The 18753-nt window shown below is 58.7% G+C and overlaps 1 protein-coding gene across 1 annotated transcript in view; it reads left to right on the top strand.

The window, feature by feature from the left end:
* MINDY4 (MINDY lysine 48 deubiquitinase 4) overlaps positions 1 to 15304 on the top strand; it is a 97991-nt gene extending 82687 nt beyond the window's left edge. Inside the window, exons 16-18 of the mRNA XM_090287051.1 lie at positions 5202 to 5382; positions 5910 to 5982; positions 14857 to 15304. Coding sequence (XP_090143177.1) covers positions 5202 to 5382; positions 5910 to 5982; positions 14857 to 14905 — 303 coding nt within the window. The 3' untranslated portion in view covers positions 14906 to 15304. The remainder of the gene's footprint in view (positions 1 to 5201; positions 5383 to 5909; positions 5983 to 14856) is intronic.
* The last annotated feature ends 3449 nt before the right edge of the window (positions 15305 to 18753 follow it).

Here is an 18753-nt window from a genome sequence, read left to right as displayed (position 1 = left end):
CTGACACCATGTGCTGGGCAAGGCTGTCTGAAAGGGACTTCTAGGGGTTTGTAGTGATTGTGGGTCAGAGTGTGGCTGCTGCTGTCGGGTGTGTGTGTGGTGGGGGTGTCTTATCCAGGGACAGGCGACTATAGGCTTTGTTTTAGTGTCCTAGGGCTACCGCAGCAAAGCACTCTCGACTGGTGGCTGAAAACCACAGCTATGTGTATCTCGCAATTCTGGAGCACAAGTTCTCCTAGCAGAAGTCCAAGTCAAGGTGTCATGAGGCCTCGCTCCCTCGAAAACTGTAGGGAGACTCCTTCCTCATCTCTTCCAGCTTCTGGTGCTTTCCAGCCCTCCTTGGCGCGCCTCGGCTTGCTGCCGCTCTGCCCAAGCCGTGACCCCGTCATCACGTGGCCGCCTCCTTCTGTGTCTCGTCCTGTTCTTGTGAGGATGTCAGTCATGTTGGATTCGGAGCCCACCCATCTCCCCTAACCTCTTCTTAACTGTTACATCTGGAACAACCCTGTTTCCAAATACGACCACATTCTGACGTACTGGGGGCTAAGACTCCAACACGTCTTTTTGGGAGACACAGTTCTACCCATACAGGCTGCCCTCAGTCTGTCTGCTAGTGGATCGGTCCCTCTCTCACTGCAGCCAGGGTCTCGGACAGGGCCAGGCCCCCGGGGGAAGCTGGGCAGGGGATAGTGTGACTGTACATCTGGGCAGTGTGGACAGAGGAGCACTGGTCCTGCGTCCTTGTCCCAGCCTGCTGGGGATCCTTCTCGGGGCCTTGGCACTCATGTTTTCCGGGAAGACTGTTCTCTGGTTGATGACGTGGTAAGAGCTGCCCCGAGGAGGGCAGCGGCAGCTCTTTGTGTGGTGGCTGCCCTGCAAAGGTTCTTGGAGGGTCTGGACGAGGCCTCATTCACTGTGTATCACCAGAACCAGGGATGCAGTGACTCTAGGGGACAGTGAGAGGTGCTAGGCGGTTGCGTTTGCAGTGTTTGGAGACCGGCATTTTAAGGTAGGGCTTAGTTGCCCCTCCTGCATGATCACATGTTCGGGTGTGCTGTCCCATTGCTCACGGGCCACGTGGTGTGGCCCATCCCCAGGTGTCCTCTCTGGATGACCCCACCCTCATGGACGGGAAGCAGACTCGGGGGTTTCCAAACACTCGAGTAGAAAAGAATGATAGCAGCTCCTTCCCAGATCTGCCAGGAAGCCCAGGAATGTGGCCACATGGCCTGTGAGAGGCACCAGCGCCCGAGCATCAGACCCTGGGTGGGCTCTGGAAACACGCAGCTCGGATTCCACAGGCCAAGCGGGTAACCTTGGCGGCACGCACGGAATCCCCGGGCTTGCTTACCGTGAGCCCTGGTTTCATTCTTGTGTTGAGGGTGTTGGTCAACAAATAAACGATTTTCCTTTGGTCTGCTGAGGGTAATTGACGAGAATATCAGTTGGGGGGTGAGGGGTGGGGAGAGTCAGCCTTCCCTTGGAAGGGAATGCCGATTGGAGAAATTCAGGTCCTACTATGATCTGAACCATTGAATCCACGTAGACCCCCATTTGCTGTTGCGCGCTTGGCCGAAGACTGGGAGTTTTACCCGGTACAGCATGATGAGGTTTGCTCCTCTGCCGTGGGACTGTGGCACCTTTGGTGGTTCTCTGTGACCCCTCCGGTCTGTTCTTGCCCATCTGACCTCCCAGAGCTCGGCAGCGAGGGGGGTACTGCCATGCAGGCTGCAGCTGGAAGGCCACCTCCTCGTGGTGCTCATGGTGATGGGGGGCTGACAGGGCTGGGAAGGACAGCATGGGACGGGGAGCCCAACCTCCGTGCTTCCCCCTGCCTGTGGGGGGTGTCTGTTGCTGCCTCCCAAGGGACCTGAGCAAACGCCGAGCTGGGCAGGGAGGTCGACTGCAAGCCCCAGCCTCCTCCACTTCCCCTGGCTCCGAAAATGGCACCACCCACCCACTTACCCAGACCAGGAGCACGTCCAGCCCACCAGGGGCCACGTGGCTCCTCCCCTAAATTGCTTCTCAGGTCTGTTTCACCCCAGTGTGAGGCACCAGCATCGTGGGTCTCGACATCCGTGACAGCGCAACTGGTCTTAGGCTCCTGTCCCCACCCTCTTCTGATCCTGTCTCTTCAGTGGATGAGATCACATCATTCCTTTGCTTAACACCCTTCAGTGGTTGCCTAGTTCTCTGCAGCTGTTACGGGCTGAATTGTGTCCCCCCCCCAAATCGATATGTTCAAGTCCTAGCTCCTGATGCCTCAGAATGTGCCTGTATTTGGAGACAGAGCCATTAAAGAGGTAATTAAGTTAAAATGAGGCCTTAGGGTGACCTCTAATCCAATGTGACCAGCGTTCTTATCAGAAGAGTAGACTGGGACACAGAGAGACGCAAAGAGAAGGCCGTGTAAAGACAGGGAGCAGAGGGCCACCCACAAGCCAAGGACAGAGGCCTCAGAAGAAACCAGCCCCGCCGGCACTTTGATCTGGGACCACCAGCCTCCAGCACCGGGAGAAATCCGTGTCTGATGTCTAAGCCGCCCAGTCTGTGGAACTCAGCCCCAGCAGCCCTCGCATGCAGGCCTTGTCCTGCAGGTCCAGAGCTTCCCGGGACCTGCAAGGCCCGTGAGACCTGGCCCTGTTCCCCCTCCCTTCACATTTCGGCTTAGAAGTCGCTTCCTGTAGGGGGCCTTTCCTGATCTCATCACTCTTATCTGAACGGGGTCTCCTCTCATGGCCCCTGCCCGCCTGTCATTTCCCAGCAGAGAATCAGTTCTTTCCTGCGTAGGCTTCATCTTGGTTTTAAGTATCACATTTCGTTGCTTTTGAGATGCACACTTTCCCCATATTTGCACATTCCTGAGACTTGCATGCATCTCTGCAGTCAATGGTGTGTCAGCCATAGTTGCCAGCTCGCGTCCTTTCTGAGCCATATGAAAAACAATGGCGACTCTGACGGCCCCTCGGATTCAGTGAAATGCAGTGGAAATGCACCCGGAGGAGTACTTGATTGCTACCTGCCTTCCCCAGTCACCTGGGAGGCACCACAGGGCAAGGCTGTCCTTATTCCCTTTGCTGCCATATCCCCATTGCCTAGCATGGTGCCTGGGACCAGAGTACAGGCCATGCCGAATGGATGTTAGCCCTGGAGGTGACAGACTGTAACCCTGCCAGCAATCACATGATCCGTTTCCATTAGGGCTTCTAAGCTGGCAGTCCACAGGTGGGTTTGGGGAACCGCCCCCCCCCCCACACCTCTCAAAGCTGTAAGAACCCTCATTAACCGGTGGCCCTTGGTTGTGCTGTGCAGTCACCAGGCAGGAGGAAGCCAGCCTCAGCCGGTGTGGGAGGACACGCGCCCCCGCAGTCCCCTCCTCGCCCCAGGCCTTTGGTCAGCCGCCCCAGCATCCTAAGGAAGTGAACTCCATCTTTGGAAAATGTCACCCACTTGGAAAAGTCTCCTGATTGAGAAAGCTCATTTATAAACTGTCCGGGCAGCTTTCTTTGCCCTTCATCTTTTGACCGCTGTATAAATGGCAAGCTGCCCTTTTGTCTCTCTGCTGGAAAATCCAGGGCGGCTGATCATGCAGACGCCTGCTCCCTGGCAGGCTGTGCGACTCCTTTTCCTGCCGTGAATGAGCCCTGGGTCCCCAGTCTCTGAGGCTCCCTGTTCGCGGTGACGCCCTGTCCAGAAAAGCCGCTTTTGAGCCTGGAACTGAAGCCAAGTTGGCCGTGGGGTTTGGGCACGTCCAGCCACGTCCTTTAAGACATCTAATTCCCCCACATCCCACTGAGGAGCGGGCTCTGCAGTCACGTTTAAATGTCACACGGGACTGGAGCAAGGCCCCGGCGGGCCAGGTGGGGGCCAGGCGCTTGGACAAAGAGAAAAGGAGACATTGTAAGGGTCGCCTCCCCCCACCCCCCTGGAGGCAGCAGCTGCTCAGGAGCAAGGGACCCGGGGCAGGGCGTTCGGAGCACAGCTCCCACCCCAGCCCAGAGTCATCTCCCGGGCGGGCACCAAGGGGCCCCCGGACTACGCGGCCGCTCTTCTGTGACAGGCCCCAGAGGAAGTATGTCCTTCTCCCCACTGGAAAAATAATTCTCATTCTTTCCTTAATCCACAGGCTGCGGCTGTAAATACCTGAGCAAGCAAACATCTCCCGGGGCTGGTGGGGATTTAGGACAGAATCAACGTGGCCCGGCCCACGGCATGTACCAGCTGAATAAACCAGGGCCCGGGTGGGGGAGGCGCTGCCCACGGGAGCCCCAGGTGACAGGCAGAGACGTGGGCCGAGGGGCGGAGCCAGCCAGGCAGCAACTCCCCCAGGCAGTCAGGGCAGCAGGGCCCTGTACCGTGGACATTCAGGGGAGTCCTGGCTCCCATCCCCCCAACCCTGCTCTCTCTCCCCAGTGCCCCACTGCTCCCTGAGTGTCCCTGGACATTGGTTCCTGGCGTCACCACTGACTGCTCACCCACAGGCCTTCCCTCCCACCTCCCTGTGGCTCCAAGTCCCACTTCCAGGTGAAGTTCTGCCTGGTTCCTGACCCACCTCACTCACGAGGACCTTCGCTCATCGAGCGTTTGCTTATGTTGACTATAACCTCTGCTCTTGGTGCTAAGGGCACAGCCCAGTTTGCGAGCGGCGGGCAGACGTGTTGGCGTCGGGCAGCGGTTTGTGCACTAAAGGAGGGGGTAGCTAGTACCTTCTAGGCAGGAGCTTGAGTTGGCAATCTGTGCTCCCTAGTTGGGTGATCTGGGAGATGCAGGGCCTGCAGGGGAGGAGAGACGTGCCAGTCCTCTAGACTGCGGACTGTGGACGCACAGGCGTGGGCACTTGCCATGCTGGGTTCATTTGAGGACGGGTGAGAGGTGCTGTGGGGTGGGCAGGGGAGCGTGTGGGAGACTGTTTAGGTCATTCATTGTCCGGGCGGGACAGGCTGGGGGTGAAGGAGCTTTGGGAAGCGGGACAGGCAGCCCTGTGTGCCAGCTGGACATGGCGATGGGCTTTCAGACTGAGTATCTCTGTGCAACGGTGTGAGGCAGAGGCCCTGCGAGCGGCAGGGACGACTCTGGGATACAGGCTACGTCTGTGAGCATCACACACAGGCCATGATCCCCCTCTGGGCCCCTGCGGTCAGCCAGCCCTGGGCTTGGACAGGAGATGCTCAGGCGTCCCTGTCCTCTTCCCCCTCGTCCAGGTGGGCTCCTTCCTGAAGACCCCGCGGTTCCCCATCTGGGTGGTGTGCAGCGAGAGCCACTTCAGCGTCCTCTTCAGCCTGCAGCCGGAGCTCCTGCGAGACTGGAGGGCGGAGAGGCTCTTTGACCTGCATTACTACGATGGCTTGGCCCGCCAGCAGGAGCAGATCCGGCTGACCGTCGGTGCGCTGCCACCCCGCCCCGTCCCGTCCAGTACGCCCTCCGGGAGCCTAAGCACACTGTGCACGGCGGTCAGAGAACAACGCAGGCCCACTCAGTGTCCGGGCGAGGGGCTCTGCGGGCGAGGGTTAGGGGTACTCCTGCAGGAGGGAGCCAGAGCTGGGGCTGAGCACAGAGAGGCTGAGAGCGTGGGATACCGTGCCACCAAGCTCGGGCTTTATTCTCCAGGCAGTAGGGAGCCCTGGGAGGTTTTGGAGCAGGGGAGCGATGGGATCAGGTGTGTTTTTAGAAGAAATTATTCTGGTAGCTGAAGAGGGTGCAGGAGGGAGGGGTGGAGACTGGAGGTGGGAGGCCAGTGAGGAGGGTGCTAGGTGTCCAGGTGAGAACTGGTGGGCAGGATTGAGTGTGGCCTCTAGGGAGAGAGGAGGAGCAGGTGCCAGAGGAGTCGGGTCCCGGGAGTGGGGTTATCCGCGGGACCGCAGGGTGAGCTCAGGCCCTGGGCTGACCGTGTGTCTCTGTCGCCTCCCCAGACACCACGCAGACTGTTCCCGAGGACAGAGACAGTGACCTCGTCCCGCCCCTGGAGCTGTGCATCAGGACCAAGTGAGTCAGGCCCACCTCTGGCTGCAGGACCTCACCCGGGTGGCCAGGGGTGCGCGTGGTGTTTGGGGTTGCAGGAAGGAAGACACCTGCAGGAGGTGGGGCCCCCGCTGACCAGAAACCCAGAGTGCTTGGGGCTTGTTCGTATGTGGTACTTTGTGGTCACCACGGCCCAAGTGGAAAAGTGTGTGATTCGTGGGGGACAGCTTCTGAAGATGTCCCTGAGGCGGAGCCTGGGGGTGAGTGCGTGCCTCTTGAGACCCGTCCTCGCTTAAGGCAGCAGCCACCCAATGTGGGGAGTGTTGGGAGTGTTGTTAGTTTCCAAGGAGGAAGGACAGGTAAGGTTACCTGGGGTGTGTGTGTGTGTGCGGGGTCTTAAGTAGGATAGAAAGGCGGTCGGGACTGGCCCACCCAATGTGTAGCTCGCGTGGGGATGCTTCCTGGCGCAGCGGCACCCCTGCCTCGGCAGGAGCAGCCTTGGCCATTCTGTTACTGTGGTTGGGCCCCCTGAGCAGAGGCATCCCCTAGCCTCAGGCGGGGTGGGGGGCCCTGGCTTCTCTAATCCAGCCCCACAGTATTTAAGGGAGACTGGCATTCAGGCCAGGGGACGGGGTTGCCCAGACTTTGGGGTGCACTTTACTCCTGAGTTCTCCAGTGGCACCCCAGGGCTGGGGCAGCACATCTGGGCGGACGGTGGTGGCCTTGGAGCTGTGGGGAGCTCCCGGGCGCAGGGAGGCCCTTCACTGAGCCTTTGGAGGCCTCGGGGTACAGGGGAGGAGTGGGCCGGGCGGGGGGGCCTGTATTCCAGTGCCTGCCCTGGGGGAAGCAGTGCAACTCGCAGGCGTGGTGAGCGTGGGTTCTGGGGCCAGGCCGCCTGGGTGTGAGACCTGGCCTTGGCCCTTCCTGGCCGAGAGCCACTGGACTTCACTTCTCTGCACCTCCCTCTGTCATGAAATGGGGGTCACGGCAGTGCCTGGCTCACAGCGTTCCGCAGCTGCCGGGACGTTGCCAAGCGTTCTGTGAGCAGCCCTCGCCATCAGTGTCTCAGCCACTCCTGAGTCCGTGTGACATCAGCAAACCTCCATTTCCCGCTTTGGGAAGTGACTGGGATTGGGGTGGAGGGACATGGTGATGGCTGAGGCCTTGCAGCTCTGAGCTCCAGGGCGCTGCCCACTCATAGGCGAGCAAGCCCTTGAATGGAGTTGCACAGAGAAGGTGCCATGTATCCAGGGAGGGGACGTGGACGATGTCCGACGTCCCCACTGGGCCTTGGGCACTCACCCATCTGCAGCCTGACCACCTGCCGGCCCACCGGGCCAGGGGTGGAGCATTCCCGTGGGGTCATGTGCCGGCGTTTCTTTCATCGGGAGGATTAAAGGCACGTGCAGGTTGCTTTCCTCTCATGTACAAAGGGATGAGTGATGAGGGAGGGCAAGCAGCAGGGAGAGGGGGTGACATGGCCTTGGCGCCTTCTGCAGGACAGGGCAGGAGGCCACAGGCCATGCTTCCTGCAGGTGGGCACGTAGAGCGGGGCTCCGGGCCACACCCTGGGCTTGGGCTCCACTTACCTCCTGACCCCTGGGGCCCTTGCTGAAGGTGCATTTGCCTCTGCACCCCTCCTGGGGGTGGCCCACCACCCTGAGCCTCTCCAACCGCCCCTTCTGGAGGGACTGCTCGTTCCCCAGGAAAGCTGCTGCTGCTGGACCCATCAGCACCTCCGTGGGCCTGGGCTGGTCCCTAGCTAGCAAGTGCTTGAAAATGTCTTAGGCTCTGCTCTGTCAGAGATCACAGTCCAGACACCTCTGAGTGTGGCTGTGGGCCTGGAGCACCTCTTCCTCTTCTGGCAGCGGTCCCCTTCTCCAAGGCCCTGCCCTGACCCGTGGCCCCATCTGTGGCCATGTGCCACCAGACAGTGAAATGAAGGCTTGTGAAATGACGTGGGCAGCTGCTGCATCAGTGCCTGGGGCCTCGGCCAGGGGCAGGCAGCCCACGCTGCCCTCACCTGTCCCTGCTCCCTGTCGTGGGAGGAGCTTGGGCAAGGCTGAGCCCTGGCATCTCCTCAGATGGTGCTTCTCAGCCCTTGTCACAGACAGGAAATCATACTTGTGCCTCACCCAGGGTTAGGGGCAGCTGGACTGGGGACTCTGGTTGGCACCTGAGGGACCTGAGGGATCAATATTCCAGAACACCTGTGTGTGGCGATGGCTCACCCATCGGGAGGATTTGCTCTAGAGCATGGTCTCAGGCCTGAGCGGGCATCCCCTGGAGGGCGTGGTCAGCACAGGCCACTGGGGGCTCAGTCACCCCCAGGGGTTCTGGTGGAATGGGTCTGCTGTGGGGCCTGAGAGTGGGCATTTTCGAGGCGTCCTCAGGTGCTGCCGGTGCTGCCGTCCGGGGCCACACTTGAGGACCACACTTCCAGTGCTTGGAAAGGGTAGTGCCTCCCCCTCCTGCTGCCTTGTGAGATCAGATGCTGGTCAAGGTGCTGACCCTCCTGCGTCTGGCACATCTGGCACATCTGGCGCATCTGCTGCATCTGGCCCGTGGGCTGCCTGCCCCCCCCTGCCCTCCAGGGCTGAGCGCGCCATCCTCTGCTAGGACTTCCCTGAAGCCAGCTGCCTGCCTGCTCCACCTCCCCTGTCTCTTGCCCAACCGGGAGGGTCCACCTGTGAAACTTCCCAGCATTACTCCCGTTATTCCCGGAAAAGTGGAGTGGGCAGCGTGGGCGGAGTTGGGCCTCTGGGTGTCCCCACGTCTGTCTCCATCAGATAACATTCCGCTATAATGGGAACCAGAGGGCGCAGCCTCCTGGAATCCTGCTCCAAGGGGTTGGATTACAAAGGCTTTGCATGTTGTTTTCATCCCAGATTCTCAAACAGTTCAAAGGGAAAAACTTGGGAAAGTGGCCTTTAAGGTCAGCGAGGACCTGCTGGATGGGGCCCTGCCTTTGAGGGACAAATCCTGCTCCTGTGGGAAGTCCCTGCATCGGAAGAGGGTACGTATGGTGCCGAGCTCAGGTCATTTCCAAGGTCAGCCGGGCTCCAAGCACCTGCTGAGGTGGGTCTGAGTGCTCTCCGCAGGGTGAGCCCGTGGGAAGGTGCCCCCTGTCCCCCGTCACTTCCATCCCCGGAACCCTGGACTGAACTCTATGGAAGAAATGGCAGGGAAAGACGGTTCCTGTTCTCAGAGAGTTCGCAGTCAAACAGAAATCAAGTTCAGAATCAGCTCTGTTCTGGTCCAGGGAGAGATGCACCATCTACCCTCAAATCCAGCTCTCTTGCGCCGTAAGGACATCTGTCGCTCACCCTGACCCAGCATGGAGCACACCACACACCTGGCCACCTGGCATCTTGCTTGGATCCACAGAAAGGCCCTTGCTCACCCCAGGCATGGCCCTTCTTTTACAGATGGGGCTCTCCAGAGTGGAGGTCCGTGCCCAGGCCGTACCTCTAGTCACAAGCAGCATGGGGCTTGGAGCTTAGGCTCCAGCTGTCCCAGCCCCGTGGAAGGTCACTGAGCAGGCATGGTGACTTCCCACCACCTGGCTTTGTTGCCATGGTGACATTGCACAAGACCAGACTTCAGGTTTTGCCTTTGGAGAAGAGCATCCTCAGTTGAACGATCCCGTGTTCCATGTCCGGTGTGACGCACTCCTCCTCCTCAGAGTCTCCTATTACCTCCGCTTGTGTCAGGATTGTGGGGCCTGTCCCTCCCCCCATCTCCGCACGGTTCTCTAACCATCTCGGCAAAACCCGGCTCATTGTGGGGTCATTTCCCAACAAGACACACACAGTGACCGCTCTCAGCCTTCCAGCCGCGCCAGAGTGGGAGAAAATGAAACAGTTGTCAGCAGTCCAGAAGAAAGAGGAAAGACTCATAACCGGGGCCTGGGGCTGGGCCACAGATGTTTCTGCCTGGAGGCTCAGACAAGAAGTTGAAAATGTAATTTCAGCTGTGAACGTTGCCTTCCAGGGGCCGAGCCCGGCGCCCCGCTCCCCTGGCTGTCCGCCACCCCCCTGAGGGTCACCCATGGTGGCAGGGTTTCGTGGGTGCTCCCGCTGCCCCAACCGCCCTCTTCCGGTTCCCGGCCCTGTAGCACTCACGCACATCTGCCCCGGCTTTTCCTTGTACCAGGTGGGCTCACAGAGCACTGAGCTCCATGGTGCAGGGGAAGGACACAGAGCAGGGGTCTGGCCTCAGCTGTCCTGCTCTGCACGGTCACGTCGTGTGACCCCCGGAAGGTCTGGTTCTGCTCTGCACCGAGTTTTCCCACCTGTCGATGGGGTATGACCATGTCCTCTCTGACCGACTGACTGTAATGGGCTCACACCTGTGTGAGGGAAGGAAGCAGAGGAGAAGGGACAGGAGGGTGGCCGTGGGCCACGGGCAGGGCTTTGGGACAGCCTGGGGCAGAGGAAACGGGTAAGGCAGGTGCACAAAGGTGAAGGTTTTCCCCTGGGCTCTGGGGCTCCAGGAGGAGCCCCCGTTGTGGGGTGGGGGCTGCTCATTCAGCGGCGCCCCTGGGCACCGTGCTCAGACACCCAGCTAGAGGTCCAGGAGGGGACGGAGGTGAGCGGACCAGCTCTGCCCTCTGGGGGCTCAGAGTCTGTTGGGGGAGGGAGACCCCTGGCAATAGGGCCAGGAAAAGGGTGGCAGCAGTGCTGAGGAAGGACCCCCAGAGCCAGAGAACCCTTCTGGAAGGAGTCCTGGGCCTGATTCTGAAGGACGGGGGCAGAGGGCACAGCACTGGTGAGAGACACCCCAGGGGGCCACTGCGGCCCAGGGAGGAATCTTGCACAAGGGACACTTGCCTGTAAAACTGGAGCGAGGAGGAGGCGCTCCGGTGTGTGTTTCTAGCAGTCAGCTCTCGAGGCTTAGAACCGGGCCCGCCCCCTCTTTGCCGACACGGGCTCCGTCAGGCATCTCCCCCCTGCAGTCGGTTATCGCTGGGCTGCTGTGGTGGTGGCCCTAGGGGAGGGGCCTCACGTGGGGCTGCGAGGTGGGCCTCCGTGATGCTGAGCCCCCGAGCACCAGGGGCCGTGGCATCTTCACGGAGCCCAACCCCAGTGCAGTGGGGTGATCTTGCGCCCCAGGGGCTGTTTGGCAATGACTTGGGGCATTTGTGGTTGTTGCAGCTGAGGGTGGGGCATGGCAGAGGGTAGTATATCCAGCGATGCACTAGACAGCCCCTGCAGCAGAATTACGTAGCCCAAAATATCAACGGTGTGGAGGTCGAGAAGCCTCGCTCCGCACTGACTCTCAGCCGCCTCCTGAGTCAGGCTGGGCCGGGGCCCTTGAGGCTGAGCCTCACTCAGAGGGTGTCCAGTCCGTCCCTCCCCGGCTCACCTGGGCCTTGGGCACGCGCAGAGCGCTTCTCACTGTCCTTGTAGCTGACTCACAGGACCGGCTCCCCGGCAAGAATGGTTTTGAAAGTATATGAGTTTCGTGTCTCAGTCCTTTCAATTTATGTCTCTGCTTTGATTTTCATAAATTACAAACTGCTTCTCTCTGGTGCTTTTAATCCTCTCCCTGCTTCGGCACCTGTTGGCTGGGATGGGGTGCGTTAGTTACCTCTGTGAAAACCCTCAGAACAAAGTTTAAAACCCACAGCCTGGCCGTGCGACTCCGTGACTGTTGGTGTGACATATTCATGCCGTGACGGATGAGTATGACTCGCCATCTTGCCAGGATCTGAGATCTTGGCAGGTCGGGAGCTCAGAGGAGGATCTTCCATCTGCCTGTTCAGAGTGGGGAGGACGGAGGCTGGCAGCGATGGGCGAGGGCCCGGGGCCAGGCTGGGGGTGGATTTGAAAGAGATACCGGAAGTCTGGCTCAGTGATGACTCTTCCCCTCGTTCTTGCCATGAGTGGCGGCGAGAACCCACCCTGGTGTGGACTGTTGTTTCCCCTTTGCAACCCTGGGTCCCTGGGGTCAGGCCGTGGACAGAATGTCACTTTCCTCCCTGCCTCCCTTCTGTTGCCTTTCCGGGGTCTGGATTTAAGATGTGTCCCTAGCGTCCAAGACTTCAGTAAGTAATTGACTGAGGCTGATGCTTACCTACAAACCTTACTGGAACAATAAAAGCTTTTTAACGACATGCTTCAAAACTGCAGACAGAGATCAGAGGAATAAAGTGGCAAGTCTCGGGTTGCGTGGCAGGATCAGTTGAGCCCTGCGTTGTGTGGCTGCAGATGGCTAAAGCACTGTTAACCCAGGAGACGCAATGGAGCAGCCTCGTCCCTGGGAACCTGCGCTCAGCACCCTGCCTTCCCAGGCTGTCTTACCTCCTGAACCTGCTCAGCTGTGCAGGTCAGAGCTGCGTCTGTCTTCCCTCCTGCCCAGACCTGTGATAGCCGCCCGAGGGCGTCATCAGGCTCTGGCACCAAATAGCGCCGGCAGCAGGCCCTGACCCCTAGGAGCCGTCCGACTCCTCCAGCCATGCCAGGCGGTCTCCAGACAGTCCCAGCATCTCCTCTTTGAGCCGCAGCGAACGTGACGGTGCTGATGGATTCCACTGAAGCGGCTCAACTCCTAGACACCTAGTAGATTCTTCCGGATCTACCTCAGTGCTAACACACAGAGCAGGACAAAGTCGAAAGCACCCAGATACCACAGAATCGCTTAATTCATCCACACCCAGTGGAGCAATCGATGCTGGCCATGTTGACATGACTGATGATGAAGGGGAGGCAGGGCCCGTGGACGAGCAGAGGTGGGGTCTGCCTCTCTCGCCACAGGTGAGGTGTGGAATGTATCTCACTAAGGTCGTTCTGCCAATAAGCGCTCTCGAGTAAGACCTCTTCTAGGAATGTAGACAAGCATGTATCCATCCAGACCTGCTTCTGAGCTCTTGTGGCCAGAAGGATCCCAGGGGGCAGATGGTTCAGGTGCTGAAATGGTACCACTCAGCCTGCTGTGCAGGAAGGAAAGGCTCAGTTGCCAAAAAGCCACAGAACCTCATTTTGGGGGAGATGTCTTAGTATGACAGGGCATTTCCCGATGACGCTGAAGAGAACACAGCGGGGTTTGGAAGGACCAGTTCCCCAGAACAGTATAACATCCATGACTGAGCAGGTCACCCGTCATCCGCCCATCTCAGCCTTTCTCACTGCGTGTTTTAGCAAGGAGACGCAACTCAGCATTTATATATGGACCAGGTGAAGATTTCTTGGGATGTTGGTTGACGTGCACGGCCTGGGGCAGGGCCGTGTCTTGTGTCCAGACCATGCAGAACGTTGCGTCCCCACATTCTCTGTGTCATGGAAGGCCTAGCCTCACAGTGCCCTGGGCGGAGCGAGGGGAATGCAATATCCATTGTTCCAAAACAGGCTGTGTGCAGGTATCTCCTGCGCGACACCTTTCTGTGGGAGCAGGAAGCACAGGGGTCCACTAAGATTTCATTTTGTCTCCAAATGACAAGAAGTCTTTGCGCTCATTTGAAGGGGAATGGAATGGTGTAAAGTATGCAAACTATTCGACAGGGAAAACAGCAGTCTTTGCAGACACCAAGGAGTTGTCTGGCATGAGAGGACGGTAAGCTGGAAGAGCAGGATGTACATATGAACCCTGCTGCCTCTGGAAGAGGGTCCCTCTCAATCCAAAAGTCAGAGACAGGAATGTGGTGACTGGAGCCAGGCACAGATGTGAAGAAAGACAAAGAGCAGATGCCTGAGGAAGGAGAGAGAAAGAAATTCGGTGGGAGCCTCGGTTATCCAAGAAGATGAGGGACGTGGAGTTTGCGGTGAAACCCCTCAGGGCCTCCAAGGAAGCATCTTACTTTGAGAGACACTGTCCCTCCCTGTTTATTGCCATCCAGTCTGGGTGCTACTAGAGCTTCCTTCTAATGCGCATGTGCAGTTACAGTGAGAAAAGCGTCTTTCTTCCTCTTCCGTGGGGGGTCACCATTTTGACTTTTGTCCTGAAGAAAAACTTTAGGTTTTGGAAACGTCTGCTCCCTCCCGCCCCAGACCCCGTGCTGTGAAAAGCATTTCTGCACCCTAGCACTGCTCTGGAGGTGTGTGACATCTGTCTCCCAGTCGGTTGGATCTTACTTAGCACGCGTGTCTATGTGTAAGACACCCAGTGCCGGCTTCTGCCGGAATCTGCCCTCCACTGGAAACGGGAGCCCTCTGAGTTGTTTTAGAAAAACAGTGGCACGTAACAAAGGCATATGCTGGCAAAAGTCATGGTCTCTTTTATCTGGGAATTGAACAACTATTAAATTGTAGCTAAGCCTAGACTACAGTTTAATTATGCTCAGTGCTTCCTAGAGTGTCATAAAGTTTTTTATTTCCTTTAAATACAAATCTGTGGTTTATTGAACAGCCCACAGCCCTTCACTAGCTTCCCAGGGTCATAGAGCAAAGCCCAGAACACGTGCAAGGTCGCCCGGGCCCTGCAGGGCACTGCGCCCGCCTGCTCCCCACCCCCTTCTCCATGCCTTCTGGACCCCAGCAACCGGACCTCCTCTTGTGTCTTGAATGCACCAGGATTTTTTCGTATCTAGGTCTTCCCACGTGCCTTTGAATTGCCACCATAAGGCACCCCTGGAAAGCAGCTGGAATGACATGTGTATCGATCACTTGCTTGAGCTGAGGGCCCCGTACTGCGAGGCACAATGGGGTCCCCAGGGAACACTTGCAGCGGGAAGGAATGAATGACTGACCTGTCCCTCCATCGCTCTCCAGGGGTCTGGGTGCATTTGTGTTTTGTAAGGGCCTGGGATGTAGGCTTGTATGTGAGTGTGGATGTGCCAGGTGGGGAGGGACCTGACTCCTCCAAGACCCCAAGATGAGAGGTTCAGGGGAATGAGGGCACGTGGTGGCTCCCATGTGGGCCCGGCAGCTCTGACACTCTTTTCTGTCCCTCTGCTCTTAGGTGGAAGGGGGCGTCCGTGAATTGGAACGGCTTGGACCCCATCCTCTGAGCCTTCAAGTGGCTGAGTCCTATGGCTCCACCACTCATCCCAGGGGTGACAGCTGGGCCCCAAGCCTCAGGAGTGAGTCTCAGAAGGTGTCACCCCCACCGGGGCCAGCACTACTGCAGAGGCATCCAGAACCTCCCTGCCCTGTCCGTGAAGGGCCCGCCCAGTCTGTGCTGGGGGCCCGGGTGCTGCTGCTGTGTGGCCCCCCCAGCTGAGTTGTGACTGCCAAGGACACGGCAGAGGCCAGCTGCTGGGGCCTCTGCTGCCTTTTGCCTGCATCCCTCCCTTGCTGCCTGCTGGGCCATCCCCTTGCCAAGCCTCTGATATGGTCGGCCTGGGACCCTGGGCTCTCGTTATTTTCGGTAGCTGGCTTTCTATAAAACAGCGAAGCCCATGACAAGAGCCAAGACTCACGTGTTCTGTTGCTGCAAAGGAGGCGCCAGGTCTGTGTGGTTCATGGCCTGGGTGGGAACAGTCTCCGGTGGAGGGGCCCAGAGCCCTGGTGACCTGTGGGCTACAATATCACCTACCAGGGTCTCTGCAGGCAAGTGATGGCCTCTGGTCTAATGGTGTTCCTGGCTGGACTTCCGGTTTAGCCTGACTTTTACTGATCAGACCCAGGTCTAAGACACCAGGTTTCACAAGCCAGGCTGACCAGGAGCAACTCAGGCATCCCAAGAGCCCATCTCAGGCAGACCTGGATTTCTACGGGGCCCCCGGAGGATAGTCTTGTGGACCTGAAGGGTAGGCTGGGCCTGGCCAAGTGGACGTGGGGCCAAGTGCCATCTCGGGGAGGCCTCTTGGCCCCTGAGGGCGACCAAGTTGGGGTGAGCAGAGGGACTGGGTGTGGTCCCCCTGTGCACCTGCAGTGCCTGGGGCATGTGCAGAAAACCGGCTGAAAACGGGCGCAGTGTGTGGAGACCCTCGCATTCCAGAGCCAGGATGGACTAGTGGGCGTGGGAGAAATAATCACTCACGGAGGGAAAATTATACAGGTGACATCTCCTTCCCTCCATTAATTTATCTCCTACTGATTTCAGAAGGAGTGTGAGGAAGTGTAGAAATGCAACGGACGGGAGGCTGGTAAGGAAGACCAGAGGGAGAGTGGCATCAAAGCTGAAGCCGAGGCCCCTTTGCAGTGGCACCTGACCCCAGGACTGAGGGAGGGGCCCAGAGGCAGAGCCCTGGCCTCCGGTAGCCTGTCCCATGGCTGTCCACGCGAGAAGCAACAGGCAGCATCACGGCAGAGCCCCAGCCCCACGCTGCCCCTGCTGTGCCCACTGAGGGCTTGCGCTGGGACTCTGAGCCGTGCCTGCAAAGGTGGCTGTTACACGTGGGGACCAAACACAAGCTCCTTGCTGACCCAGGAAGAGGCCGCAGCAGGCCGTGGACACTGGACAGTAGCCGGTCCCCAGCCTCCGTGTGGCCCTCGGTGGCTGTGTTCCCTCTGCAGTGCTGGCTAAAAGGAGACCCCTTCTCTGAGTGCGAGGCATGCAGGGGAGGGGGAGACGACCGGCCTTCAGTGGGGCCAACTAAGAGCTTGTTTTGTGCTTTGTGGGCTGTGCTTGCGCTGCGCCCAGCTGTCGGTCTGCGGGCCAGGCCGGGAGGAGCCCGGAGGGAAGTGAGGGGCAGGGAGTGCTTTGTCCAGGCTGTGCAGAGGCCCCAACGGGGTTGGCTATGTAAACTCCAGTGGCCATTCACAGCAGGCGTCCAGCAGAACTGCTTCCTATATGTCCCCCAAATGTTTATGCATTTGTTTTCCTTGGCCAGGGACAGGCCGCTCCAGCTGAGCGACCGGCGGAGGAACGGGTTTCCTTGCCGCGGCCTTGTTTATCAGCCTGGAAGGAAAACTGTCTTTTCAATGAAACTCACTTAACCTCCTGCTCGGGTCCCATTGGCAGGGCCGGAGAAATCAAAATACTCCCAACGCTGTTTGAGAACACCAGTTCCAGCAAATTACAAAAGCAGTTTTCCGGAAGCCAAGACATAGGTACACATGCAGTTCGACGCCCTTTGCCTGGAGTTTTCTGGAATGGAAGATGAGCAAAGCCTGGCACCAGCTCCTCCCTGGCCAGAAGCTAGAAGGAGCCCATAGTGCTGGGCTGTGCAGAGGAATGAAATACAGGCCTGTGTGCCCTTCATTCTGGGTGTTCTCCATCTGGGGGGCATAGTTTTCTAGGGAGTCTGTAGGTAAGCTTCAGCGGTCCATACCCTCAATTATATTAAAATTTTTGTATACTTATACATATGTGTTATTTTCTGGGGAGAGAATCCATAGCCTTCCTAATGGCCTTGAACTTGGAATAATGTCCCCTTCTGTTCCTTCAAAGTTAAGAGCCAACCATGTGCTGGAGGTGAGGGGCCTCCCAAGGGCTGAGCCTGAACTTGGCCCTCTGTCCCTGGGGTCTGGTCCATTCAACAAGTAGACTTCGTAGGAAGGGAGTAGCTTTATCCTTTCTTGCTATAACCTCCCATTGTAGTCTCTTGGTCTCTGGGTGAAATAGCCGAACAGTTCCGCTGCTTTCAGAGGCGTTCGAGCAGAAAGACCAGTCTGATGGTGACACTTAACTCCATACTCTGATTGATGGAAAGCTCTTACGGGGGAGCCCCCGTCACTGGGATGGGTCTCTCCTGAGTCAGGCTGCTGCCTCTGGCGGAGCCCACCTTTCCTGCCCCCCCGTTTCCCGGAGACCCAGGTCTGCCTTCTGCAGGATTCACATTTGAGCCGTGCAAAGCAGTTCTGGAGGTCAGACCTTCCCCAGCTCAGCCTGTCTGACTGCTCAGCCACCCATTGGGAGCAGTGACGTCTCAGTGTCCCCAGACAGTAGTCACGGACCCTCCCACACTGCGGGACACACAGGGCACATGATTTTCTTGAAGCCCCCCTCTTGACTTCAGGAGAGGAGATGCACCCCTCCCATTCTCCACACTGGGGAAAGGAGACCCCAGCCCCATCACGCCTCTCTCTGAGTCCTCACTCGCTACTGGCCTCTTCCGCTGCCAGCCCAGTGCTTTCTTCACCTTGTCCCATCTTGTCCCGTGTCCAGAGGATGTGATAGGCCAATGTGGACAGAACCATTTGTACTTGTCTGTAAGCTCTGTATGGCGACTGCGCAGGTAAGAAGGGCAAGGTCCGGAGCTGCAGGACTTCCCAGGGAGCCAGAGCTGGCCCTGGGCTTCGAGGGGTGTTGGGGATTTGCTAAGGCAGGGGTGTGTCTAGATCCCAGCGGCCTGTCCCCCGGGGGTCTCTGGGTCTGAGCCAGAGGGGAGGCAGAGAAGAGGGACCGCAGTGGCCCAGCCCCCTGGGGGGACCAGCAGAGCAGAAGGGCCGTTCTGTGCGAGGCTCCCACAGGCCCTGGGCTCCGCTCAGCAAGCAGTGGCCACACGAGGTTTCCCTGCCCGAGTTCAGACCCCAGCCTCGTGGCTCAGCGTGCGGTCCTCAGACCAGCAGCGTCCACGACCCCTGAGAGCTTAGAAACGCACAACCTCAGGCTCCGGCCCAGCCAGACCCACGGACACAGGAGCTGCGTTTTAACAAAACCCTCGGGTGAGTCAGACTGAAGTTGGACAAGCTCTGCTCCAGAGCCTGCGGCGTCGCGGGCAGCCGTGCAGAAGCGCGGACGCTGTCTCCGCCACGGAGAAGTCCCGAGGCCCGCGCAAGAGAGCCGCTGCGTCGGAGAAGCTGCAGCGGGCCCGCGGGGCCCGGGTTCAGTGCCGACCCCCTGCTTCCTGACTGTGTGGCCTGAGCACGTGACGTGAGCCCCCTGGGCCTCAGTCCCCTCGCCTGCACGATGACCACCCCGCGGAGCTGGACTGAGGATGTTGTGAGTCAACACGCTGTGAAGCGCATA

Source organism: Furipterus horrens, unplaced genomic scaffold (genome assembly GCF_987537825.1).
Source record: "Furipterus horrens unplaced genomic scaffold, mFurHor1.1.pri manual_scaffold_9, whole genome shotgun sequence".
NCBI lineage: Eukaryota > Metazoa > Chordata > Mammalia > Chiroptera > Furipteridae > Furipterus > Furipterus horrens.
This window is presented reverse-complemented; position numbering and strand designations above follow the sequence as displayed.